The 26,320-nt window shown below is 40.0% G+C and overlaps 4 protein-coding genes across 10 annotated transcripts in view; 2 read left to right on the top strand and 2 right to left on the bottom strand.

Annotated features, from left to right (window-relative positions):
- stpg2 (sperm-tail PG-rich repeat containing 2) overlaps window positions 1–2,341 on the bottom strand; it is a gene marked incomplete at its 5' end in the record, with an annotated part of 42,757 nt that extends 40,416 nt beyond the window's left edge. Inside the window, 3 exon segments of the mRNA XM_079689855.1 lie at window positions 190–348; window positions 1,093–1,168; window positions 2,337–2,341. Coding sequence (XP_079545981.1) covers window positions 190–348; window positions 1,093–1,168; window positions 2,337–2,341 — 240 coding nt within the window.
- Window positions 2,342–5,590: 3,249 nt separating this feature from the next.
- On the top strand, window positions 5,591–10,709 carry bri3bp (bri3 binding protein). Its single transcript, XM_079686413.1, has 3 exons — window positions 5,591–5,955; window positions 7,066–7,168; window positions 7,267–10,709. The coding sequence occupies exons 1-3, from the start codon at window positions 5,779–5,781 to the stop codon at window positions 7,686–7,688; spliced, it is 702 nt and encodes a 233-aa protein (XP_079542539.1). The 5' UTR covers window positions 5,591–5,778; the 3' UTR covers window positions 7,689–10,709.
- A 428-nt stretch (window positions 10,710–11,137) lies between these two features.
- On the bottom strand, window positions 11,138–21,168 carry wdr31 (WD repeat domain 31). Of its 7 annotated transcripts, XM_079686411.1 has the most exons (11): window positions 20,658–20,763; window positions 19,278–19,360; window positions 16,109–16,179; window positions 15,530–15,662; window positions 15,045–15,119; window positions 14,799–14,943; window positions 14,335–14,435; window positions 14,070–14,137; window positions 13,435–13,576; window positions 12,686–12,848; window positions 11,138–12,590 (listed from the first exon to the last, which is right to left on the bottom strand). In XM_079686411.1, the coding sequence occupies exons 3-11, from the start codon at window positions 16,153–16,155 to the stop codon at window positions 12,388–12,390; spliced, it is 1,077 nt and encodes a 358-aa protein (XP_079542537.1). In that variant the 5' UTR covers window positions 16,156–16,179; window positions 19,278–19,360; window positions 20,658–20,763; the 3' UTR covers window positions 11,138–12,387. The 7 variants fall into 7 exon arrangements, with proteins under 7 accessions (XP_079542537.1, XP_079542532.1, XP_079542534.1 ...); XM_079686406.1 differs by lacking the exons at window positions 19,278–19,360; window positions 20,658–20,763 and adding an exon at window positions 21,148–21,168; XM_079686408.1 differs by lacking the exon at window positions 19,278–19,360 and having other exon boundaries at window positions 20,658–20,803.
- Window positions 19,317–26,320, top strand: part of LOC307042507 (guanine nucleotide-binding protein G(q) subunit alpha) — a 20,303-nt gene continuing 13,299 nt past the window's right edge. Inside the window, exon 1 of the mRNA XM_079686412.1 lies at window positions 19,317–20,336. Within this exon, the coding sequence (XP_079542538.1) occupies window positions 20,201–20,336 (136 nt within the window). The 5' untranslated portion in view covers window positions 19,317–20,200. The remainder of the gene's footprint in view (window positions 20,337–26,320) is intronic.

Below are 26,320 nucleotides of genomic sequence, written 5' to 3'. Positions count from 1 at the left end.
TAGATCTGACTAGCACTAATGGACCATACCTCATGGGCAGAGTAAGTACACTCAGACACACATTCGTACAGTCTAATGAAAGCACACAAATGAACACTTCACGTTCTCTGATGGATTTACAGTACATTCAAACTTCAACATGAGCCTGCATGTGTGGGAGTGTGTGTGTGAATGTGTATCTGTCCTTACCAGCAGTGGATTGTAGTGGGCGGGCCCTAGGGTTGTGTCCCTGGAAGGAGGCGGCTGCTTGAGGAGTGGACCCAGGGCGTCCTTCTCATAGCCATAGGCCTGGCCCGGGGAAAGAATGGATGAGATATCTGACTGATGGAGACTTTTAGCCCGCAGCCACTGCAGACACAGAAAAGGCAAGAAAAAAGACAGAGAGAGCGGGGAGAGAATTCAGGGTTTGTGATGGAAAGGATGCCCATGCTTACAAAGTAGCTTAGCACTGCCTGGGGCCAATAAAGTGTGAGACTCAGGGAGGGACAGAAAGAGAGAAGGAGCTAAAGTGGGCAGAATATAAAGGACAAAAGAGGGAAAAGTGAAGGGAGGAAAAAAGAAAGCGAGACAGAAGTGCAGGTGCAGGAACAACATATGCTGAGGGACTAGCAATGAAGGCCATCTCAGACAAAATGCCTGAAAACTTTCTACATAAAATGGTGAGCAAAGTTTAAGGGGCTTAAAAAGAACAGCGGTTAAATGGACAAACTACTGTCTTTAGTATGACTTTAGTCTGATTGTCCCACAGAATGAAGTTGGAATTTTCCACTGTTATTGCTAATAAAGATAATAGACAAAAACGCCTAGTCAACCGAAAATACGTCTTTGATTCACTGTTAAGGTTGCACAAAACATACACGTCTGATCATCCTTTTTTTTTACATTTCTATGTTCAACACAGTTAAAATCAAGTTACAGTTTTAGTCCTTATATTTTCCATCATGTCCCTAAACTTCCCATATTCCCTTATATGTATGCATACTGTATAAAAGCCAACCTACTGTAGATGAAACACCTATTAAGCTGGAGGGAGAAAATCTATATTAAATAATTTCATGGAAACTGACATCTTATGACTTTGCCCCCATTTACTTTGCCCACATGCTTATCATATTCCTTGCCAAGCTTCTCAGACTGTCCTGCTTCAGCCGTCACAGCCCTGAGCACGCTTCGTGAATCAGGCAAGACAATGTCGGGCCTGGAAACTTCGATACTAACTCCTCAAAATGCTTGGAGCAGTTCTGAAGACTGCGGCCACCATGAATGTTTAGCTAAAGAGACATTGAATCAACCAAGAGACAAGCAAACACTCAAAGTGAATAAGGAAGCAATCAGGAAAGATGTCATTAGCTCAATCTCTTGCCTGACTTGAATGATAATTATTCCATAATTAGTAAATACATTCAGCCTCACCTGACTCATCAGATGCACTCAGGTCTGGCTTAATTTTATGAAAATGCATGTCCTTGACCTTGAATACCCTGACAGGTGAAAGGGCATACTCTCCTGGTCCTGGTGTCCTCTCACTGGACCTGCTGAATATTGGCTTTCTCTTGGTCAAGATCAGGAATGGAGCAAAGCCATCTGGAATAAAGACATGTGCAACTTGTTGATTGATGCACTCACTATATGAGATTAGACATTGTATTATACGTTTGTATTTGTTTTGTATTGGTTATTATTGCTGACTTTTTAACTAACCACAGACACTCATTAATGGATTACTGGCAGTGCACAGCAGAATTTCAATTGTATGTACAGCTATAGTTTAGCCAGCTAACATTACATTTATTTTAATTATGTGTATTTTGGGCTTTATTTTATTCAGAAGAACAACAAAAAAAGAAGAAGGTCGTATTTTTAAATCAAACCAATAAACCAACATGCCCAAAACGTATTTGCAGTATCACCTTGATGTTATTGTTATAATGCCGGTATAACCCCTGAACATTTAACTATAATAAATGGTATTGCCTTTATTAATATTATTGGTTATGCTCGCATGTTATCCATAAATAAACCAAGAATTTCACCAACAGCGATGCTTTGCAGGCTGTTTTACATTAGCTCCATTCATATTTTAATGGTTAGTTCTGGGAAGGTGCCACATAAGACCGTTGAAAAATGTACTTAATTTTGAATGGTCCATAACCATGATTCTCGTATGTGTGTATTCACTAATCATTTGTGCATACTGACTCCACTGTTAATGAAATGTTTACAAAAAATATTAATGTAATACAAGCAACACTGCTTGCTTGCAAAAACAAAGGGTTGCTGCACTTCTGTAATGCCTGTCCCCATTCCTGTTTTCATTATGTGCAGACTTGACCTACTTCATCCTGCACCATTACTGCCTTGCTATGTAGTTATGATATGGATAATGAGAACTCAGGGGAAAGCTTTCCAAGTAACGAGTCCATCTCTGGAACAGCAGTGAATTGCATCTTAAATTCAATTTCCTGTCACGTCTCATGAGCTGGAGGATCACTCTGCATACTGGCCTATGATTTGACAAATGTTGTTAATATAGAGGGACAGTTAGTTGAAACAATAATAATCATATCATCAACACAAATATTCCTCTAATGATTGGAGTAACTGTAACAAAAAAAAACATCTCACATGTGCAAAACATTACAATGATTGGTATCACGATTAATCAGGCATTTATATGCTGAAAGTGATATCAGATTTTCCTGAAAACATATTATCTTCAAACTTACTATAAGTCTTCACTCACATCAATACCAAGTCTGTAAGAAAATTGCACAACTGAATGTTTTACAACAGAATAAAATATTGGCCATATCTATCCCTAAAGATCTAAGTGCACGCCAAGTTAAACCAAGCAATGCGTGTTACTTACACGCTGAAAAACAAGACATGGAGTACAGGCGTGAGGTACTGAAGCTCTCAGCGTGGTGTTCAGTGAACAACCTGGCACTGAACCCCACGAAAACCAAAGAGATCATCGTAGACTTCAGGAGGAATACTACCGACCTCGCTCCCCATGACATTAACGGCGAGTGTGTGGAGAGGGTCCACATCTTCAAGTTCCTCGGCGTACTCATCACCAAAAACCTTTCCTGGAAGGACAACACCACAGCTGTCATCAAGAAGGCCCAGCAGTTTCTGCCCTTCCTGAGGGTGCTCAGGAAGAACAACTTGGCCACTAAGCTGCTGGTGACCTTCTACCGCTCTACCATCGAGAGCCTACTGGCATACTGCATCACAGTGTGGTACGCCAGCTGCACTGAGGCCGACAGGATGAGGCTCCAGAGAGTCGTAAAAGCAGCACAGAGGATCATCAGGTGCACTCTCCCCTCCCTGATGGACATTTACACCTCCCGCTGCCTCAGTAGAGCCAAAAACATTATCAAGGACAGCTCACACCCCGGCTTTCACCTGCTCAACCTGCTGCCCTCCGGCAGGCGCTACAGGTGTATCACATCCAAAACAAACAGACTCAAAGAAAGTTTTTTCCCAAGAGCCACCATTGCTCTTAACACCTGAAATCATGTGAATCAATGTGACTCTGTACATATATACATATATATCATTACTATTATTATTATTATTATTATTATTATTATAAATACACACTATTATTATTATTATTTATTACATTACAGATTTTATTTGTATACTCCTTATTCCTTTATTCCTTATTCCTAAGTATGTATGCTGCGTGTGTTTTGTTGTGATGTTTTTGTTTTTGTTTTGATGGCACCCTTGAAAGGGAGAAGCATTTATTATTATCTCATTGTACATGTATAATGACATTAAACTATTCTATTCTATTCTCTATTCATGTCAAATGTGTTCTGTATTCAATTAGTTCATTTTTTTTTTTCAATTAGTTCAACTGCACCTCCTCCACTGCTCCTCTGTCCCAAGGCGTCCCCCAGCAAGTGCTTGGCCCCCTCCTCTTCATCCTTTACATGCTCCCCCTTGGCAAAATAATTAGTCGCCACAACCTTCAATTTCACTGCTACGCCGATGACATCCAACTTTATATCTCAACAAAAACCATCACCCCCACAACACACTCCACTCTCACCAACTGTCTCTCAGAAATAAAAGCATGGATGCAAACAAACTATCTCCAACTGAACAGTGCCAAATCAGACATCATCATCATCGGCCCCCCATCCCGTATCAAAGACATCCAGAATTTCAACTTCACCATTGACAGCCACACTCTATCTCCCCCCCCTCACATCCGCAACCTCGGAGTCATTTTCGACAGTCAGCTCAAATTCAACCACCACATAAATCACATCACCAGGACCGAATTTTTCCACCTCAAAAACATTGCCCGTCTTCGCCCATCACTCTCCTCCTCTGCTGCTGAAATCCTGATTCATGCATTCATCACTTCACGACTCGACTACTGCAATAGCATCCTCTATGGCATACCATCCAACCTCCTCAATAAACTCCAACATATCCAGAACTCTGCTGCCCGCCTCCTCACCCACACCCGCCCCCGAGACCACATCACTCCCATCCTCCAGAACCTCCACTGGCTCCCCGTCCGTCAAAGAATCCACTTCAAAGTCCTCCTCATAACTTACAAAGCCCTCAACAACCAGCCCCCCCCCCCTACCTCACAGACCTGCTGCACCACCACACCCCTTCCCGCTGCCTCCGCTCATCAGAAGCCAACCTCCTATCCATCCCCACCCGCACCAATCACCGGACCTGGGGGGACAGAGCCTTCTCCGTCGCTGCCCCCTCCCTCTGGAACTCACTCCCACAACCCATCAGAGACTGCACCGATCTCACCACCTTCAAAACACTCACAAAAACTCACCTCTTCAATCTGGCTTTTCATGTGTGATTGTTTTTGTATTATTTGACTTTAACTTTAACTATATATTTATTTGTTGTTCCTTTCTTCTCTTTTCTTTCTTTCTTCACTATTATCTGTAAAGCGTCTTTGAGCACCTGTAAAAGCGCTAACAAATTAAATCTATTATTATTATTATTATTTTTTTTTTTTTAAATGATATCATGGGCTGTACCATGAATACTTGCTCTCCTTTGGAACTATTCATATATTGATATTGAAAGTGGATAGCCTTGCTTAGGCCTACAATCAGACAAAATAAGGTATTTTTGTAGAGAGCAGAGAATGTTTTCGTTTTAAACTCATCCTTTAACTATCGAAAGTTGACAATTAAGACTCATAGCCTAGTTAATTAAACTGTTGATAAGTATTGTAATTGTTTAGCTGTAGACAAAGAGATAAGGAGACTGAAAAATACAAAAACGCCCAAGCAGGATGGAGTTGAAATGACGTTAAAGAAAACCTTGGTGTGGAAGAAACAATGCGTTAGACTCATCCACCGCTGGAGGGCAGCAACACGCTGCACATTAAACTATTGTGTCTCCAGATCGCATGAGTAGAACGATGCCTTTAATGTTAATCGGAACAATTTAAGTCAGGGAAACTTGACACTTAAATGTGTGTAAGTCACTCTAAACAGTGTTGATTCGCATGAATCGTTAACACCGCTGTCCTATTTGTATACATACACCATGTATTTTGTAAGTAACCAATTCAATTTCTCACGCGAAAAGGCCTTGAACGCAGCTGGAGGAGGAATAAACGAGGCATCATTGAACGCAACACGGGTTGTAACCACCATCACAGTCAGTGGCTCATCATCCCCCACCAAGGTGTTTAGGCAGTTACACCCATTCTCACCTTGCGTTTATTTTAACCTTTTTGATACATATTTCTGCTTGACATCTCGGGGGTTCGGCAGCATGAAGGGAATCCGGGTTTTCGCGCTTATCTTGGTGCTTTCCGTGTCTCTGCTTTGCATAGCCGAAGCGGCCAGGAGCAGGACCAGCAACCAGAACAGCTTCCGACGGGCTGCGAACGTCATCTACCAGACCCTCAGCAGTGTTTTCGGAGAAGACAACATCAGAGGGTTATACAAGGTCAGTGTGGGATAGTCATGGTCTGGAAAAGGCCCATTGTGTCTTGAAGAAGCAAGCAGACGGGCGGGTTTTGTGGTGTGGCAAACAGGAAACAAGCGCGCCCGGGCCTGAACTACTATTGCACGGATGCCATTTTGAAAAATTAGCCATTATTCCATGTTTTATCCATCTATGGAAGGTGTCACTTGATTTAGTGCTGCCGTGTACAACGGGCTTTAGTTGTGTTTAAATGCAGCTACAGTTCAATACTATAGTTTGTTGTTTTACCAATATTCTCATTCATTGTTCTGAGCCCATCTGCAAGTGCATAATGTCACCAAACAGATGGCATGTAGTAGCCCCGTTGTTTCAGGTCATAGCTGCTTCTTTATATCGACTTCATCTTCAAACTATACCATAGCAGCTCTTGCTAAGGAAACCGATTGCGTCTGTGCTCTCATTGGCTTAGCTGCACTTCCTGTATTTTTGAAATATAGTGTTATTTCCTTATACATCCATGGTTATTTCCCGTATGTAGGTGCCAAACCAAAAGTGACATAAGTGAGACTAAATACTTAGTTATTCACTGTTCAAATAATATTGAGCATAAGTCCACATTTAGATCATGTGACCATATGAACTTGTACATTTCAATGAAAGCCATGTTTGTCAGTGTGTCTGCTTTACAGGTAGCAGCATGCAAACTAAAAAGGACTGATTACATTCGAAACAGTGGGGAATGTTTGATGTTTTAACTGATGATGATTGGTAATCAGTTTTTTTATATATAGCCACAAAAGCAATTTATAGTCAGATACTGATGCTAAATGGCGTGATGTTCTACATGGGTTGTGTTAAAAATACTTTCATTTAAATGTAAAGTTAGCCCTGTGTCGTCTATGCTAAGAACTTTTGTCTGATGTGCTACTGCAATGTTACATTAATAAAGTATTATTACCCTGCAGTTCTCTTGTTGTATATTTTGACAACCCTCCTTTTCTTTTGCTGAACTGTAGGACTTTTCCATTTCAACATTTTTACTTCTCTGTATAAACAGTGGGTCTTAAACTAAGAATGCAATGCTACATTCCAACAGTCTTACCCTTTTTTCTGCATTTCTTTTGTATCTAGTTTTTCTCAAAAACCACAGAGAGGTTTGTCCATGGAGTGGACTCTTTTCTTGACACCATCTGGAAGATCTGGTCAGATTTGCTGGATGTGATGGGCATTGACTGTAAGTTTGAAATGTATTATTACATTTCTAACATAGAAAGATGGGTGCAGAGTGAGGTACACTTTTGTAACATATACTTCTCTTTCTCCCCTATGTAGCCTCTAACCTGAGCCACTACTTCAGCCCCACATCCCTCACCAACACTCCGGCCCGCGCCCTGCTCCTGGTGGCAGCTGTTCTTGTGGCCTACTGGGTCCTCTCCATATTCCTGGGGGTTTTCTTTTACCTTCTGCACGGTGTGTTCGGCCGCTTCTTCTGGTTGGCACGTGTCTTGCTCTTCGCCCTATCCTGCCTGTACATCCTGCAGAAGTTTGAGGGTGACCCTGAGCGTGCGGTGCTGCCTCTTTGCTTCATCATGGCTATGTACTTCATGACGGGGCCTGTGGGAGCGTACTGGCGCCGGGGAGGAGGGGCAGGTTCACTGGAAGAGAAAATCGACCACCTGGACACTCAGATCAGGCTGCTGAACATCAGGCTGAGCCGCGTCATAGACGGCCTGGAACGCACCGTGGATCAGTAGGTAGCAGCGAGCAGGAAGGGGAGGGAGGGGACATTTTACAAGCTGCTGCAGTTGATGTCCGTGTGTTTCCTGTACACATCTGCAGCTACGCAACTACTGGGTATTTATAACTCTATTGTAAGATGGGGGACTAAACTAGATTTGAAAACAGTATTTTATCTGCTTTAGTTGATTTTAGTCACTGAATACCTTCAAATCCTCAGAGGTTTGGACAGTTGACTTGGAGCTTACGCAAATCAACCAAACAACTATTTTTGCTTTTATGATTGTCTCAATGATTGAAAGGTTTTTGCTTAATTCAAGAGGAAGATATATGACAATATAAAATGTTTTCTATATGCTGGTCTAATACACCTCCGCTACTTTAAGAAACGCCCACTATTGGGTTTGGATTTTTGGTATTTGGATAAGCGTTGTCAATGCTTTTCCTAGATCAGGAATCATATCTTATGTATGTTTGCTTGTTTCTATCCTTGTGAATAACCTGGGGTTTAAGATTCTTACACAGGTGTCCACAAGCATTTCCCCCTTTTTTAAAACTATCGAAGTGGCGAAGGGTTTGGCGGTATGATGCGAGGGACCGATACAAACATTGTATTTCTAAAACGTTAAAAATCTCAAGACTTTAGATAGTTGTTTATAGTAAGATTTATTTCATTCTCCATCCGATAAAAACATGTAGATCTAGTTGGAAGTCACCGTCCCATAGTGGCAATAGTTTGACGTCAGGACCTCTTTTTCATTGTGTGTTTGTAAATGTGAAAAGGAGCATGAGCAAACACATCCGGGTGACCTACTTGAATGTGTGTGCAAATGCATTTGTGTTTGTTTGTATGTGTGTGCGTTTCAAGCTTGTGAAATGGAAAAGCACTGTCACCATCAGACCAGCAGAAAACAGACGGGCAGCAATATCTCAGGGACTCAACCAACACATATAGAATTGGAAAAGAGATATCAAGTGTATTAAAATCACGTCTTGGTCTATTTGAGTCAATTCTTTTTCAGATATGGTTTAAAATCTGTTTCAGTAAGTTACAAAACATATTGATAAATCTGGTGTGCAGTCTGTGTTCTTGCTTAATGTTGAAATTGCAAAGATTGATTCATGTATGATGTCAAGACCAAACCCAGCTTTTTGATACTATCATGGACTTGTGGCAGGGATTTTAAGTGCAGCTAGTGGTAAATCGCCTGTTTCAAATGTGGGGAAACATTGGTAAGATTAAAGTTCGAATCAAATTATCAAGACAAAATCATTTGGAGAAAAAAGAAAAAACTACTTGAGTCAAATTTATTTTTGTGTGAAATTCTCAACCCGGTTGAAAAATACATTAGTTTTGATCCTGTGGCAAAAATACAAACATGCATTGTAAAACTCAATTTGACTCTACATTAGAAATGATACATATGAAGCTGTACATTATTTAAATTGTTTCACGTTAGTATGTAATGAATGATCTTACCTGTAACTTAATGAAAGATTTACAACCAGCTGACTGATGCTTACAGTATATCATTGTTCTAAAACTGCTCTCTACACAGGTGTTTAGTACTGTAGCTTACTCAAGCTCGTTAGGCTTTTATGTCTTTCTTACTTCTGCCAATATATTTTTTAAGTATTTCTCATCATGTGCCGTCCTAAAAGACTGGGATGCTATGCTTCTCTTTATTTTATATCTTCATCTTTTCATCTACCCTTGGCAGAGCCTTTTGATATTTCAATTCTTAGAATCTGCACTTTGTAAATGCATGTTTTATACAAAAGTGACCCTAATGCTGTGCACATTTTGGGGACTGTTTTTTTTTTTTTAAGGAAGATTGACTAACAAAGGACACAGACACCTAGCGCTGCCTGTGGCTATGTCTCAGCACATTCAGATAATTACCCATTTATTAGACCTATTGCCTATCATCCTGTCTTGAAATGAAGTCTTAAGTCAGCAAAATGCAACAAAATAGTGCGTATCAAATTATTGGAAATCTCACAAGCAACCAGTTCCATCATTGCAGTAACTCCCCCCAACCCCCCCAGTAGCCCATATAGCCAGAGTCATCTAGGATTTCTTGCATGCTGATTTAGTACTTCTAATGTTTTGTTACATTGTTGTTGACTGCTTAGGTAGAGGACCATTCCAAAATGTGATTTGTGATGTGTTTGATAGAAGTGAATTATTTTAGGGATATGTATTATGAGTCTTTTTTTCAACTTTTGCACTGATGCTGTACTGTATTGACCAAATTATCAAACCTATGTGGTCTGTATTTTATAAGACCAAACTGGACAGCAATCCACTCAATTAATCGCCAACATGTTGGGAAATCTAAAAAAGGATTAATTTGCAGAGGGACAGCTTATGTTACAGCCTGGTAGGTTTTACTGATGACAACACGTGTTATTTATAAAGTTGGCTAGTAATAATCATGTATGATATTAAAGGATGGTATTCACCTAGTTTTTAAAAATGATCATGGCCCTAAAGTTAGGATGTTGAGCGGTTCTTATTGGGTGTTGACTTTTAGACACTGAAAACTGAAGGACTCAAATGAGTTGTGTCTGGCAGCAAAAACATGTTAGTTTGTGAGACAAAATACATTGCAACTACTGTAGCTGCACGCCTGCTAGTGTACCACTTTACATTTTCACGTGGTGTTGAAAGACACCAGTGGATCTTTCTGTTGACATCTCTCAATTATGTATTAAATACTGCGTCCAGATTATATGTATTCTCTGATGAAACTGCCTGATGAATGGCTAGTAATTCTGTTATGTTATTGTATCCTACTTTTAGCTATGATTCCATGTGGCCTGTTTTAAATTGCTGTGCCAATTATGTATATATTTGTTGATTTCAATGCAATTTATGTATGTTTTTTTTCATTTCATCAATATGTTTGGATCTGGCAAGCACCGAACTGTTCTGCTTGCTGTTGTCTGTTCGACTGTGTCTTGGCTAAATGGTTCTTTTTTTGTCCGTGAAAATGAGGTCCAGATTTGAATAAATTACACCACAGTATGACAAAGTCGGCTTTATGATTCATTAATACTTTTTCTTCCAGATGTAAACATTTGTGTTCATGATAATCAGAATCTTTTTTAAAAAAGGTTCAAATGTATCACCATTCACTCTAGTATAGCAAAGTCATAGAAACCTTTTTTAGCAACAAAAGTGTGCGTTGAGATGAACAGCCCATTCGATTTCAGACAGTATTAATCAATCATTAACCCATTGTATCTCAAATGTGTTTCTATTAGATCTTTTCTCACAGTAGGCCAAAGTACATACTATTGATTTCATTGGGATGCATCTCTCTCAGGGTGGAGTAATGTACCTGTTACTCTGAGCGAGATGAAGCAACCAATCATAACAACAAGTTTGTAAGAGGCATATTTAATATAAGTCTTTGACCGAGTTAAAGTGCTCAGTTGACGCAAGGAGTGACAACCAAGATTTACTCATCAGACATACAATTATTTATTAATTGCTTCATGATAGTGTATCAAACACAGACAGATCAAATTAACTGGTGTTAAGAGTGACAGACACCTAAACAGAACATTCTCACAAAAGGAAGGACCTTTGGTTTCTCACTGCTTGTAATGATCACTGTTTTTTTAGAAAGATTATTAGCCTGGATCTCCACAAACAAAAAAGGAAAATTATGCAGTTCAAGATTCTCAAAATGACAAAGTAATCTATATTACATTTGCACTTGAAATGCAAGTGTTTAAACTTGTACTCATCTTCTGACAATAATCAGTAAAGGTAGGAATGTAATGTCCAAATGTCATTCACTTATTAAGGCTGCTAATATTAACATTAGCATTTGCTGGCTGAACAATAGCAAGTCTGGATTGCTCATTATTACAAAGTAGTTCAACATCTGTCATTAAAATCACAGTAGAGACACCATATTAAAAGCAGAATGACTGGTACCACGTTTAATGTTAACAGGTTGCAGAGAAGCTTGCTTTTGTATTTGCAATATATTTGATTCCCATTTGTTCATTAAAACAATACTTAGCTATAAAGCGTATTACTAAAAAAATATAACAATCTGTAAACAAACCTAATTTCTTAACAGTCTTGTGTTGTAGGGAGGCATTTGGTCTATTAGGTTAATGCTATGGTACAACTAAATAATTATTAACATACACATGTCCCACATTATTCTCTTTTGGAGATAATTATAACTTTTAACACAGTGATTGACTAACAAGACTGCTAGTCTGATTGCACGTACTAAAGAAGTAATACCTTTTTCTGGCTCTTTTTCTTTATGGATTGCTTCCACTTTTTTACACCACTACTTCTGCATCAAGATATCCTCCAGACATATTCAGCAACACCAATAAAATCCATACAACCTGTCCATGAAGCATCTTGTCAGATCCACCTTGCTGAAGAAGGGTATAAACAGAGTAATCCCCCATCTTTCAGATTGTGTAGAAGGCAGCAATCCCAGCATGGCCTCCAGGGGGCTTTGCTGGACAAAAGGTGCATACACGACATCATCATCATCATCATCATCATCATGTACTCCTCTACTCAATGGCCTCCTCTGTCAATGTTCACTGTATGGCAGTCTCGTAAAGCAAAACATGCCTACAGAAAAATATGTCAAATTGTAAAAAAAGAGAACGGCCATATTGTCCATATCCAGTGATACCGCTCACTTTGCACAGGTCAGGGTTGAGCTTTCAGAAGCACGCCACAACTTTCACGTCCAGTTCACCGGCTCCAGCTGAACTTGCCCCAGAATCCTGATCCATGCTTAATCCGTTGCCGAGCTGGATGTGATGGAGGCCGTTGTTGAAGCTGGCACACAGCAGATTGTCAGAGTCGGTGGGAGCGAGACAAACCAGTGGACCAGCGCCATCCAGATGCAACGTCCCTAAACACACTGAGCAGAGAACGGAGGAACAGTGTCAGAGCCCATGTGTGCTTGGTTTTGTTTGTATATCAATGTTTCCATGCATCTAAGTAAGTCGATGTTACCTGCTGTGTTTTGATCCCAGACCTTGACAGAGCTGTCATGTGAGGATGTTGCTACCTGAGGTGAGCCCCCAGGAGGTGTAGGCAGGAACATACAGCAGGCGGTGGTCTGGAGGTGACCCCTGTACTCCACCACCTTACAGCCGGGCTGGCGCAGGTCCCAGAGCTAATAACACAGACACAACTCCACTGAGAACAAAGGACTGTCAGCAGTTTTAAAAACGATCTAAATAAGACAGTAGATTCATTGGAGATTGTCAACTTTCAACTTCAAATTTTATTGGGGTGAAGAATGATTTGAAATAGGTTCTTTTTTCTATTGCTAACATTCCAAAAAAACCAATAATACACAATTATTGAAACAGCTACTGGAGTCAGAGCCGAGAAATTATCCCAAGAGAAATGCAGTGGAATGACCTGAAGAGGAGTACCGAAGCGCTTATTATAGGTTAAAAGTTATTATACTGCAGAAGGAGTTTTTACCAGTTATTAAATCCAAAGGTTCACTTACTTTTTCCACCAGTGCTTTGACAGCGAAATGGGCGTGTTCAATTAAGACATTTCATATTCTAAATGTTTATGTGTTATTAGTTTAAGCACATTGTGTTTGTCTATACTTGTGACTTAAAATAAGAATCACAATTAATGCCCAATTCATGAATAAAACCAGAAAATGTGCAAATGCAAAGGGTTCACTTTTTCCTGCCTTTAGGTCCAACAAACAACCACAACAACAACCACACTGGTCTCACCGTGGCTTCACAGCCCTGCCCTCCGAAGCCGTTGCTGCTGGACAACAAGTAGTGTCCATTTGGAGACACGTCACAGTGGGTCTGGATGTATTGCTTGGCAGGAAAAGTGTTGGTCACCTGCCATGCACGGCTATCCCACACTCTGTGCACACACAAAAACAAACACAATATTTGTTTGCATCATAACTTATTGAATTAATACAGAGATAAAATTCAATCAAATAATGCCAATTGCAAGTTGATGAAGTGTCAAGTATATACTGCTTAAATACATTGCAGGCTCTATCCAACTAATTGAATGAGAAAGAGAATGTGTGTCTATTGTGGCACGATCTGATGATAACTGTATTTATAAAAAGAGAAAACACGTCATCTGTATAATTATGACATCTTAGTTTTACAGTTTACAATGCATGGCGTCTCCTCACAAACAGTGGTCTTCATGAGGTGATGTCAGGGGTCTAAGGAGGTTAAGTGTAAGACAGTTATAAAAGTAGATATTGTGACCTTTTAGTGAATAATTGTAGTGTATGACATCACCATTTGCAAACAAAGTGGATTTCTAATGAACGATCTTCCCATATGGCATATTTTCTTCTACAGTAATATAGTTGCAGTAGCAAGTCTTTCTGTACCTTATGATCTTATCCTCAGAGGTCTGGACTACAGAGGAGCTGCCTGGCACCCAGCAAACATGAGTCACCTGGCCAGAGGAGAGAGGACAATGGAAAAGTGTAAATCCTGCAGGGCATGAACTCAGGAGGAACAGTCAGATTGAATAGCTTTTTGATTTGATTCTTCTTCTGTCATGTTCACGTACACACCTCAGGGGACCCAGCGTGCTTGAAACAATTCATAGTACATGGTTATGTACAAAAAAGCATATACTGTTTTTCTCACCAGGTTTCTCGAAACGTTCTGTCTCTGTTCACATTTTGCAGATTCTATATCCCACAGGCACATCCAGTTGTCACGAGAACCAGTACACAGCTTTCTCCCTTCTACAAACCAACAAAAAACACAATTCAATTTGATCAGTGCAGATCAGGAAAGGAAGAGTTAATAATTTGCAATCTACATCAACATCTGACCAAAATGAATCACTTCCATCATTTTATTCAATTATACATTTCTGTAAAAGTTACATAATAAGCAGATGCTCTTTTGAGTTATGGTCAAAGTGTTTTATGAGCTCACAGGCACTTAAACTTTGACCATCAGTTACTCCTTAAGACCAAATTTGAAGAAATCTCTTTACTCAGATATCGCATTTACGAGTAAAAGGCGTGTGTGTGTGTGTGTGTGTGTGTGTGTGTGTGTGTGTGTGTGTGTGTGTGTGTGTGTGTGTGTGTGTGTGTGCATACCAGGACTGATAGCTAGTCCATTGACCACCAACTCATGCCCACAAAATTCCTGGATAGGTTCGTCCCCCTGGTTTAGGTCCCACATCAGGACAGTCTTGTCCCGTGAGGCACTAAAGATCCATGTGCTGCCTGGATAACACACCACCTGGCAGGTAGAGGGAGGCAGAGTCAAGAGGAGAAGATGTGTCACAGTTCTGAACAGCGTCACGCCTTTATCAGCTTGTGCACACATAGTATTGACGTTACCTTGGTAACCTCTCGGTTGTGACCCTGAAAGGTCTGACACATCCGGCCTTGCTTCCAGTCATACACCACCACAGCCTACAGGAGCAGACACGCACAGACATATTGGCACACAAGAATCACATATTTTTCCACATTTAAGAGAGTTTCTATCCAAAGTATGTCACAAGTTTCACAACATCATATATCCTTTTGAGTCACACCAAATAGAAAAGCTAGCAGACAGGCGGCTGCTGGCCTGACCATCAGGAGAAATTTGTGCTTCAACATGGAGTAGGACGGGATAACACTGACAGCCTTGTGATCCATGTCACTGATTATACCATCTTAATAAAAATGTGAACGGTGCATTTCCAGTTGTTTTAGGAATCAGTCATTATAATTATCTTTAAACTGGTACACTGGTTTATTTATTACCCTGAAGTCTGAATAAAGACATCACCAACTTTGTATTATTTGGGATACATCTAGTACATAGAATTATGTACCTGGTCACTTCCACCGGAAACACAGAGCTCTGGGCTCAGGTTGGTGACGGTGTTGGTGGATCCTTTATGGGCAGGTTCGTACTGCACCACCTTGCTGTCAAAGGTAGTTTCTGACTTCTCCACCTGAGTTGTCCTGCACATAAAACACCAATAGAATAAGGGAATCACAAATATTTTATAATTATATATATATATTCAGCCACAATTCTTAGCTTGTGGTATCTCCATCTCTATTATAATCATCATCATTAGCTTCCTTTACAACCTACAATCTGCTTAAGAAGAATTATTGAGATGATTGCAATGACCTTTACCACATTTGTTAATGACATGTCCCACGTAAACACATACGTATAATGTAATACACTGTGTGCAAAAGTATCCTCTTGATATAGCACATTATAAAACGTAGCTTCTTGGTAATCATACCCGCTATCAAAAAGATGAGTAAACTTTACAGACAGCAACTTTTATTTCCAAAGAATGTATGTAGGTATGTACATAAACTATGGTTCTAATTAGTATGTAGTATACAGTACAAGTACACAGAACCTTTTTATAATAGTTCACACGTCTCACCTGTAGATCTCTGACCTCTTGCGAAACTTGCTCTGTAGTTTGCCCATGCCTGCTAGGAACCTACAGCCACACTGATCCACAGAAAGAAATACTATCAAAGTAGAACAAACATGATTTAACCTTAGCTGGACTAAAGAAAGTGGTGATGATTTGGGGCAATGGATCAAACCACACAGAAACCTTAAGATCAAACTTCAAGTGTACCATTGCTATGGCTAAAATCATATAGTATTTAAGTTCGAAACTTCAATGCTTAGACAAGGGCATTGCTTGCTTCACATGCACTATAGGCCAATCAATTATGTAAAACGACTTAAGACTCAACCACATAAATCACACACCCAAATGTAGTAAGAAACAGCCTCTTTCTGAGAATTGCATTGCATAAAAGTGAGACGGACCAGTAAAATGAAGTTAAAATGCACGTCCTCGCGCAAACACTACTTTCTTTCACAGAAAGACATGCACATCTAAACTAAGCTCCTTCTTCGTTATCCTGGCGTACTCCTCAAACAATCGACAGGAAGGAGAGGGCTCAAATCCTATTAGAGCCGCATCATTACTGTCACAAGGAATTAGTCGCTCGAAAACACCTGCTGTAAACTGTGCTGGTAAACATTACGTCACAACTACGATTTTAACCGTAATTACTTATGGTGAAATTGTTAATGGCTCGCCATTGTAACGTCCCAAAATCCTGCAGATGAGTTACTTAAGATTTCTTACCTGGCAGGTGTGGTCGCTGTGTGTTGCTGAGGCTGTGTGGCTAGCTCGCTAGCATGCTAACTAATCTTTATCAGTCATGCCAAGACAGATTAAAGTACTAGCAGCAACCGAAAGTGTATATGCAAACGTTAGCACGGTTTAAAGTGGTTGTCGCAACAACCGAGAAGCATGTACCATAGACTGCCATGACAGTAATTTGACCTAACACAGTGGGAAAGTACAGTTTTTTTAACTACAACAGACCCATCCCTCTCTCCGTAGCGACAGTGGAGCAGCGACGCTTTGCTCGTATCTAGGCGAGGGCTTGATCACGTGACACGAGGAAGGAAGTGACCGAAAGCGGTCCCTTACAAAATAAAAGTCTGATTTACCTTGCAATAAATGTGCACATTTTTGCTGGCCATGCTTCTCAGGTGAAATAACTCATGTGCACACCACACTATTTATAATGACTCTATGTACATCCGTTGGTACTTTCACGTAGCATTGTAATAAATTAAACACATTCACAAATGAGAACCAGTGAGTACAAAATAATTTTTGTTTTCAAAAACAGTATAGCCTATGACCGCTGCCTATGACCCACTTCAAGGTTCATGCAATCATCAGTTGCAACAACTAGGCAGGGACACATGAGGCTCAACCAGTCTATGGGCTCAACCAACAAAATATGACATTTAAAATGTGCAGGGTTTTATGACAAATAAACTGGGATGATACCATTTTGAGCTAACATAATACATTAGTTTAACTGGAATCTTTACTTTTACCAAGATTTTGGACAGTACACGACAGATTAAATATTACTGACCTGTGGCTGGTTTTCCCTCTACAGAGCTTGTTGGTTGACTTTTATTACCGTCGAATGACTCCCCAAACTAGAAATATGGGACCAATTAGGCAGGTCCCAGGACAGCTAACATTAATTGCGCACAAATTGTTTTCTTCATGTAACATTTTCATGTAGGCTACTTCATTGTGGCTCAGATCTATCCATCGAATAAAAGCTATGAAGACAATTGCTTGCAATTCACTATTAAGAGGCTCTGGCTTGATGATGATTTACCTTACTGTCGCCCTGACTTATCGTATGACATCGTACATTTCCTCTGTGTGACAAATAAAGGTATTCTGATTCTGCTCTGACTTGCAAAGATTTATGTCACACACTAATGAAAGCACTGAGAGTATGCAGTAGTAATGTTTATCGTTGTTATGGTGCAGTTCCGAACAATCTTGAACTTTGCCCTGCAAATGCCCATCTGTATAGCAAAGCAGTGCTTAAATGATTTGAATTTGATGCAGCAAAGCTGGCAAGTTTTCATGCAGGCCTCAAAAATAAAAAGCTTTTAAACCAAAACTGGCCTGAAAAGAACGTCAACACTCACTAGCCGTGGTTCTGGACATTAATATGACAGGGATCCAAAGTACAAATTAAGTATGTTACTTGGGACCCAGACTTATTACTGTTTTGATTAGTTTGGCACAGAGAAGTCCCCTGAAAGGCCAGGAGCCACGTAAAGCCCCCAAACTAAACAACTCACACAATAGTGTTGTGTTATAACATGATTGACTGACAATGAGTGGATAATGATATCCAATTATTGAGTTGTGGAAAAGGCAGAAGTAAAAAGGACACTGATTTACTGATAACATCAATGGCTCATGCTGGCAACAGAGGAGATGATCATAATGGAACAACTGTGGATATGTGATATGGCCTCCAACATCCATCTATCCAGTCATCCACTTATAATTTCATCAATTATGTGTGGGCCTTTTGTTAGAATAATGTGACTAACAACTGTAACAACTGTAACTGTGTTACTATCCAGTTGGTTAAAGGCATAATGCACAGAGGATATAATTATCTTATTTTATTGTTTTATGACTATAGGCCTACTTACATATGTATTTATAAGGTACATTAGGTATCTCTCCTGCACAATGTTCAAGCTTTTCTTTTCCGTCTGTCTTTATGTTGATGACATTGTAAGATATAAAGGTTGGAAAGGATGTAATGGGCATTTGTAATGCAACTGCTCTGCAATAAAAAGCCAATTTACTAAATGTAGCCCTAAACTGATTTTATTGAGATAAATACTTTTTATTTTGAGGCTATCTTCATAAAGTCAATCCAAAACAATACTAACAAACAAATAGATAAAGGAATATTTACTGGCCTGCATACAGATGTATTTGTAATTGTCACCACGATGCTATTTTAACTCCACTATGTGTTAACCTCGCAATGGGAAACAGATGAATTTGTTGTAAAAATTAATCGTCATATTTAAGAACATCTACAGTCTATATGTGACGACTCCACTAAGTCAGCACAACAACTGAGTTTTCCACTATTACGCCCACGCCCATAGAGAAAAGGGTTCAGCTTCTCGACTCATACACATTTTCTCTTCCACAGATTGGGGTGTATAAATACTTGTGTGGCGTTTGTTTGACGTGACACTCCCCCTTGTCGATATGAGGCCGACGTCACCCTGCCAGCGGAGGAGTGGATGGCCTCTGTAATAAAAACACATGAAGAGAATTGAGGAAAAGGAGAAGATTGGCCGGGGGAAAAGCAATACGTCGGTTTTCGCTTTCTTCACCCTTCTGATGAGCCATGGACGTGAACGCCTCTTAAAACAAACGGGGATATGCTGGTCGCGGTATCGACAGTTCCAGCTGAAATGCCATGTTATGTGTGGCTTTCATGGTTTTTTTGAGCAGACGGCGAGAGATAACTGTACTGTATCCCAGCCTAGCGGATTGGAGTGAAAGTCCGCCATATTCTGCGTTACCACGCCCGGGAGTCGAGCCGTTGGAAAATAAACGGACAGCTTTATTCATGTGTTTTCCCCGTTGCTTTCACCCACGGACGATTACTTGAACACATTGGTTGTGTTGATTGAAAAATAACAACATTGAAGACTTTGAAGAGAGGTGGCAGGGCACGGATGGCAATGCTTAACGAAATCACACCGAGCAGTATTGAGGATGTGTCTTAAAATGATCTGTTGATCATATTGAGAAGGAAAAGCCGATTACACCAATTAAGATTGAACAGATATTCAACCCAAACTGCTTTGGACACTATTTTGAAGCTCACGGGAAGCCCAGAAAGCGAACCGAAACGGGGTGTCAATAATTTCTAAACTATAACAATTTCCTTTCCACCACAATCTGTGCGCTTTTCTGGCTCATTATAAGGGCGTCCACGCGTTATTCACCACACGCAGGCCTGTATGAGGACGTTATTTGGGGATCACAGGCCTCTGCTTTTTACATTTTTTACCCCGACGCATTTGAAATCTGAATGAATCAGTAAGAGGGAAAAGTGCGTGTTTGAAAAAAGAAGAGAGAATGACACTGGAATCCATAATGGCGTGTTGCCTCAGCGAGGAGGGGAAGGAAGCCAGGCGGATCAACGACGAGATCGAGAGGCAGCTCCGCCGGGACAAGAGGGACGCACGCCGGGAGCTGAAACTGTTGCTTCTGGGTAAGCTCGGAGGGGATAAACAAGGGGAGGGAGAGGAGTGGGGAGAGAGATGCAAAGCCCAAATTCCTCTCACCAAAATACCTCTGTCTGCTAGGGGGGTGGTGGGCCGTGGGGGTCTAATAATGGGGCTTACCACCTGAGTGAAGTTGGGTGTTGAAATCCCTCGGTGTTGTGAGTCGAGTGCACAGATTGGCAGATCAGCAGAGGGAGGAGATGCTTCCCAGCCAGGCCTGTAGGGTTCTCAGCGTAAAACCAGCTGATTTGAATAACTGTGACCGGCTAGGAAAACAAATGTGTCTACCATGGGTCTCACACTCTTACCTCTCAATGCATTCACTGGCCTGAAAGCCACCTGTGCAGCCAGGCCTCCAGGGCCCCTCCAGGTGGTGTGCCTGCAAGTGTGTCAAACATGGCAGGGCCAAAGTCTAGCGTTTTATTGGGAGTAATCAAGGCAGTGTTGCAGCTTAACACCTAACCCTGGCAGTGATTATATCACAGGTGCAAGTGTACGGAGCAAGGTCGACATCTTATAAATATAACAAGAGGCTTGTGTGATGGTATGCTCATGCACCCACCTTCTTATACATGAATGCATTTGAATGAATCTCAAATTAATTGAATCACCATTCAAAATCATGCAACTGTAGCAGAGACACACAAGTTTGAAAAGTCTTGGTGTGCCATAAACGCCTTATCTTATGGTAACCATGCATTTCTACAGTGTAGACTTGTGATATGGAGCGGCTGTTAATCATGCCAAGAAGTATTAGTCATATTGGAGACAGTTGAGGAAAACAAGTCATCTACTCACCATCCAGTTTTAAATTAGATTTGCAACGAAAAGCCCATTAGTTGTGATGACTGTGGTTGTTGAGAGCGGTGCGAGAAACCTCTCTTCCTGTTCCTCCTATTCCCTCTGAAAATGCATGGAGGAGAAAGTGGTGGAACAGGCTAGCATTTAACCTTACATTACCCAGGCTACTTTCTGAAGAAGACGTGCAAGGCTTTTGCCTCGTTAGGCATGTTTTAGCATAGGTTTGCCCTCCTGTTAGTACGCAACGATAAAAATGAATCCCTCTTAACAGGGTTTGAAGGAGCTGCTGACTGCCAACTCCCTATATAGACAAATAATTGAGTTGTTGTTTTCACCTAATCTCCTTAAATTCCCAGTAATTCGTCTATTACGCAAACAGCCAATGAGCTCAACCAAAAAGTATGAAAGTTTGAGGATGTAACTATAGTTCTAATAAGACATATGTTTTTTATTCAATGACAAATCATTATTCTCCTGATACCAAACATTTGATGGCTCAGACCAAATTAATAAGGATTCTTAATCCGTAGGTATTTTTTATATATTTTTTGGATAAGTTGCTTATATTTCAGTTTATTACAATACATTTTGAATATTGAGCAGAGTAAATGGTTTCCAGTAATGAGGAACCGTATGCGTGATGTCACACCAACATGCTCGTGTCTGAGCTCTTAAAACAATTAGGACCACCACTCCCAGTAGTTAACCAGAAGAAATGATGCTTGCTCTTTATGGCTCCATTAACCCATATGCTGTATTGTGGGTTTTCAAACTCACTAATTGCTTAAAGCCTCCTGGGATCCAGCACAAATCTCTCCTGTCAATTTCAGAAGTTTTCAATTTCTTAACTTTTTAAACATTACACGCCTGTTATCCAGCCTCCCTGTGCACCAATATCTATTGAGGCATTGTATAATAGTAATGGAGTTGTATTGAAACTGTCACTTGTCACTCAGTTAAACTGTCAAAACTAGTGACTGAGTGGAAGAGTTGCTGAAGCAAGAGGAGAGAGTGTTTAATAGTGTAGAGCTTTCCATCACAAACAAACAAGAGAAACACCTGTTCATGAGTCAGAGATAATACATTCACTAACAAAGGGGATTTAGGAAAAGTCCAGCTAACATTAATTGTCCATTAAAGAAGAATGAGGCAGGGCATCTCGATAAGAGCCAACTGAAAAAGATCCCTATCAGCAAAATATGAACATTACATTACACATTAATTGAAAATAAAACCACTCATAATCTTTTTTACAAAGAAATAAAACAAAAAAGTGTTTTTTCCACCTGTTAATGCTCAAGGCTTCATGTAAATCAACAAGACTAACAACTTTTCCACACAATGCACTCTGCCAAAACCTAGCTGTATTAACACATTTTCATATTTTTGGATATTTTGCAATTTATACCAACCTTGCCAAAAGATTAATATTAAAAAGTGAGAAAAATAACGTAACTCAGCGGACATCTTGACTTGTCAAACACAGGTGTGACTAATACCATTGGTTATTGCTGCATTGCAGTGCAACCTGCGCTCATCTTAGTATGTCTGCTCTGAAAAACGTTTGAATCAATTGGGAACTTAAGGCCAGCTAGAATTAGGTTATCCAGAATTATCCAGTAAATGCTGAATAAAAAAGAAGCTTTCAAAAGCATGCATGACAGCAAAAGTTATTGAACCACTGCCACAGAACATTTGAGTCAATCAAACGTACTTCCAGCAAAACTGTTCCTGAACAGCAGCCAGAGCAGTAACCGTAATGTGGGCACACCTCCAAACAAAGTTTCAATTTGTCAGATTAAAGTGCTGCATATAACATCAAGAGCCAGATAAGACCTTTAATACATTTGTGTCAGAGAAATGAGACTGCTGTTGGGACAGGTCCTCCCACATTTAGAATTTTTCTTTAGGACAAAAGTCTGCACAAGTGAACTCACTTCTTTTCCAATTGAGGCTACACTGGAGGCGGAGCGGACAATGCTTGGAGGGCACTTGACTAGTTGTTGGGATAAAGAAGAGCACTTCTCCTTTACTTTACAAACCATCTGAAATGTACCGGCGATAAGGACATTCAGCTTGATCTTGTTTGTTATGGTGAAAATGATAAATACCACTAGACTTAGACTGTTGTATTGTCTTGAAATTATTAGTAAAGTTAATCTTTTAAATTACATTAGGTGAAGAGATGTAAACTGACGGGGAAGAAGGTAGAAAGGCTCCATTGCAGTAGCTGAGATTCCAAACCTTTGCAGTAATGGGAAGTTCAAGATGAATGGGGAAGAGAGTAAATCAGCAGCATGAGAATGGTGACATAGTGTCTGGAGACTTTAAAGTCATAGGTCCATGTTTTTTATCTTTTTGCACATAGCTGCTCACTGCAAGCATTTGGATGCTCACCATCCTCCATATGTTTTAGACTAGAGGGATATACTGTTTTCCAGGCTGCTATCTTTATTTAGTTGGTTTTGTATAAAATGCATTTCTGTGGATGGCTACCAATCGAATCAGTGAATATTCTAGCATGTTTGTTGATGTATATTGAGGTAATAGCTGTTACAACTATAGTAATTGGAACTCCTTTCAGTGAGCTTATAGTGCAACACAATTTAAAGGATGCTCTGTCATCTAGAAAAAGTCCAATGATCAACTGACCAACAATACCCTTGATCTCTCGACGTCTGTGTAAGGGCTGTGTGTTTCATGAATACAATATTTGTAATTAGAAATACTTTGCCTCACTTGAGCATGTTTACTGAACAAACACAACACACTGAACTGAAACTACTAAAAGAGAACATGCAGGGTGTAGAGTTTCCTAGGATGGCAGTTTAATTATTGGAGTTTTATCTGTCTAAGTGGATTGAGATATTATTTCACGCTGCATTCCAACATGTATTGCACACATGTGACTTCTATTTATTGAGCATTGAGGACTGAAACATCTGTTGAAAGTCAAAAGGGTTAAACATGAGACGTTTTTAGCCTTTTTCTCCATCTGCTTGATTGATTTACCATGCTCAATTACAAAAGTGGCACAGCCCAGCTCCAATCCTCAGGAGCCCATTGGATCTAGTTTATGATGCCTGTCCCCCTTAACACACTTACACAGAGAACATCAAAGACAAGTAGGACGGCAGGGTTTGAAGGTAAATCAGATTTGAATCAGTTATGAACAGCTGAGCTTTTTTAATTAGGCTACCTCTTTATTCACAGAAAATGTAACTGTGTTCAACTTTCACAGCTGGATATCATTTAAAAAATCATTGCAGCATCACAACATGTTTAATCTGCACTTTTAACTCTCACATTTTGCAAATCATCCAAAAACATTTGCGAAAGTACAGATCTACCCAATCAATATCAGCTGCACTTATCGGCCCAATAAAAGCTGTGGGAACTTTACCAAGGCTTGGATTGAACAAAGTCCACCGCAACTTTTAACAAGCCTTTAACAAAAACATGGTTGTAATTACGATAGGAAGCACTAAAGATGTCATATGATTCCTGAGTGACAGGAATACAGCCAAGTTAACAGTGGAACGATACAAATTGCAATTAAAGATAGCCAATTTTATGATATATTACGATTCAGTTTCACTATAGCGAAAAATAAGTAATTGCAGTGGAGTTAGATACTTGCATAGTACCTGCATTCTCTCAGATTGTATTTATTATTCAATCAATTTGAAACCTATTACTGTGTTGATTTACATGAAATTGTCCTCCACTGAAAGAGCTCACATTATCATGAGAAGGCATCAACACAATGTTTCTAGTAAGGCTCATGGTACACTCTACACATATTTCTAATTCAATTCATGTCTGCCTTTTATTTTGCTGGCTTAAGGCTGCCTGCCATTAACACTGAATTTATTTGACAACCACAGGAGTGAGTTTCTTTATGAAATGAAGCACCAGAATCACAAAGCAGACTTGTTACATTTCACTTAATGAATGTTCCAAAAACCCCACATTATGTTTATCTAACTGAGAGGGAAAAGGGCAAAATGGCTCACACCTATATCTACAAATGTGATGCCATGACTCAAATGTTACCATAAAATAAGCTTATTAGTTCATAATAAGAACCAAGCAGTGTGTGACCCTTGTAAAATGCTATTAGAAGCAGGGTCCACAGTCCACTGATACATTCAAGGTGCTGTGGAAACTACAGCGTCAGGCTGCTAATGAACAGCAGCTCTAATGGAGAAAGCAAATGAATATGTTTGTTTACCAGTTTAAATTTGTGACAGTCAAGGTTGTGAAAATGTGGCGGCTCACATTCAAGTTTAAAATGTCCAGAGTAACGTAAATGCGCCGCACACAGACACAGCTTTTTTTTATACTTGTACAGTATGTCTCCTTTCTCGGAATCTGAACATGTTCATGACTCGTGGTATCACACATCCTCCGTCAGATGCTAAGCCTTTATACAAAACTCAAACACGGGGTTAATGCTTGGCCACTGCCTTTGTTTGAAAGGTGACTCAGCAGCCTCTAATGGCCAGCACACACTCAAACCCTGCATACTTGCTGTCTCTCAGGCTTCTTCTTAGTGTCTCTCATTGGTGTAATAGAGAATAGCCATTAGAACCCAGAGGTGGAAATGTTTTAGAGAAATTGTTGTCCTCAATATTCTAAGGCTTTTAAATTATGTTTCTTATTTTAAATGCTACACTGTTCTGCTTTGCCTGTTTAAAAAATAGAATGTGGCTATTTTGTATGGTTGACTGTTGTGATTCACACCATTTATGGTGGGGCAACAACTACTACTTCTCAGGAGGTTAATGTAATAGTTAGTTATAGCTGGACATAGCGGGGGTGGAAAGCAGGCGGTGACGGCCGGGTTCAGCCAGACTTTGGTGCTACAATTTTAAAAGTGCCCCAAATGATAATAAAAGAGACAAAAAGAACACTGTTCTTCTGTAGGTTATTGTATTTTATCAAAAGTTTAGTCTTGAGTGTGCTTTGGTTAAGTGCTTGAGAGACTAATTTGGCAAAAAAATACTTTTATGTTATACAATTCAAGGCCTTACAATAGGGAGTTAAGGTAACGCTGGAATGCAGCACACATCTTTTGGACATTGACATGTCCAAACACACACTCAAAGGTGAGTGGTGAGGTAGAAGTTGGAACTTTCAGCTGCTCTGCCAAGATTCTCAATGAACC

This window comes from Notothenia rossii (assembly GCF_949606895.1).
Source record: "Notothenia rossii genome assembly, chromosome: 6".
In the NCBI taxonomy this organism is placed as follows: domain Eukaryota; kingdom Metazoa; phylum Chordata; class Actinopteri; order Perciformes; family Nototheniidae; genus Notothenia; species Notothenia rossii.
The sequence above is the reverse complement of the archived record's forward strand: the minus strand, read 5'-3'. Positions and strand labels throughout refer to the sequence as shown.

Bases quoted from the DNA above. Each gene is read 5' to 3' on its own strand.
- bri3bp (XM_079686413.1), top strand. From the start codon at position 5,779: ATGAAGGGAATCCGGGTTTTCGCGCTTATCTTGGTGCTTTCCGTGTCT. The intron at 5,956-7,065 runs GTCAGTGTGGGA...TTTTGTATCTAG, and splicing joins ACATCAGAGGGTTATACAAG to TTTTTCTCAAAAACCACAGA. The intron at 7,169-7,266 runs GTAAGTTTGAAA...TCCCCTATGTAG, and splicing joins GGATGTGATGGGCATTGACT to CCTCTAACCTGAGCCACTAC.
- wdr31 (XM_079686405.1), bottom strand. From the start codon at position 16,494: ATGCAATGCAATTCTCAGAAAGAGGCTGTTTCTTACTACATTTGG. The intron at 15,663-16,108 runs GTGAGACGTGTG...TTTTATGTGCAG, and splicing joins AAGAGGTCAGAGATCTACAG to GACAACTCAGGTGGAGAAGT. The intron at 12,849-13,434 runs GTGAGACCAGTG...CTGTGTTATTAG, and splicing joins GGCAGGGCTGTGAAGCCACG to CTCTGGGACCTGCGCCAGCC.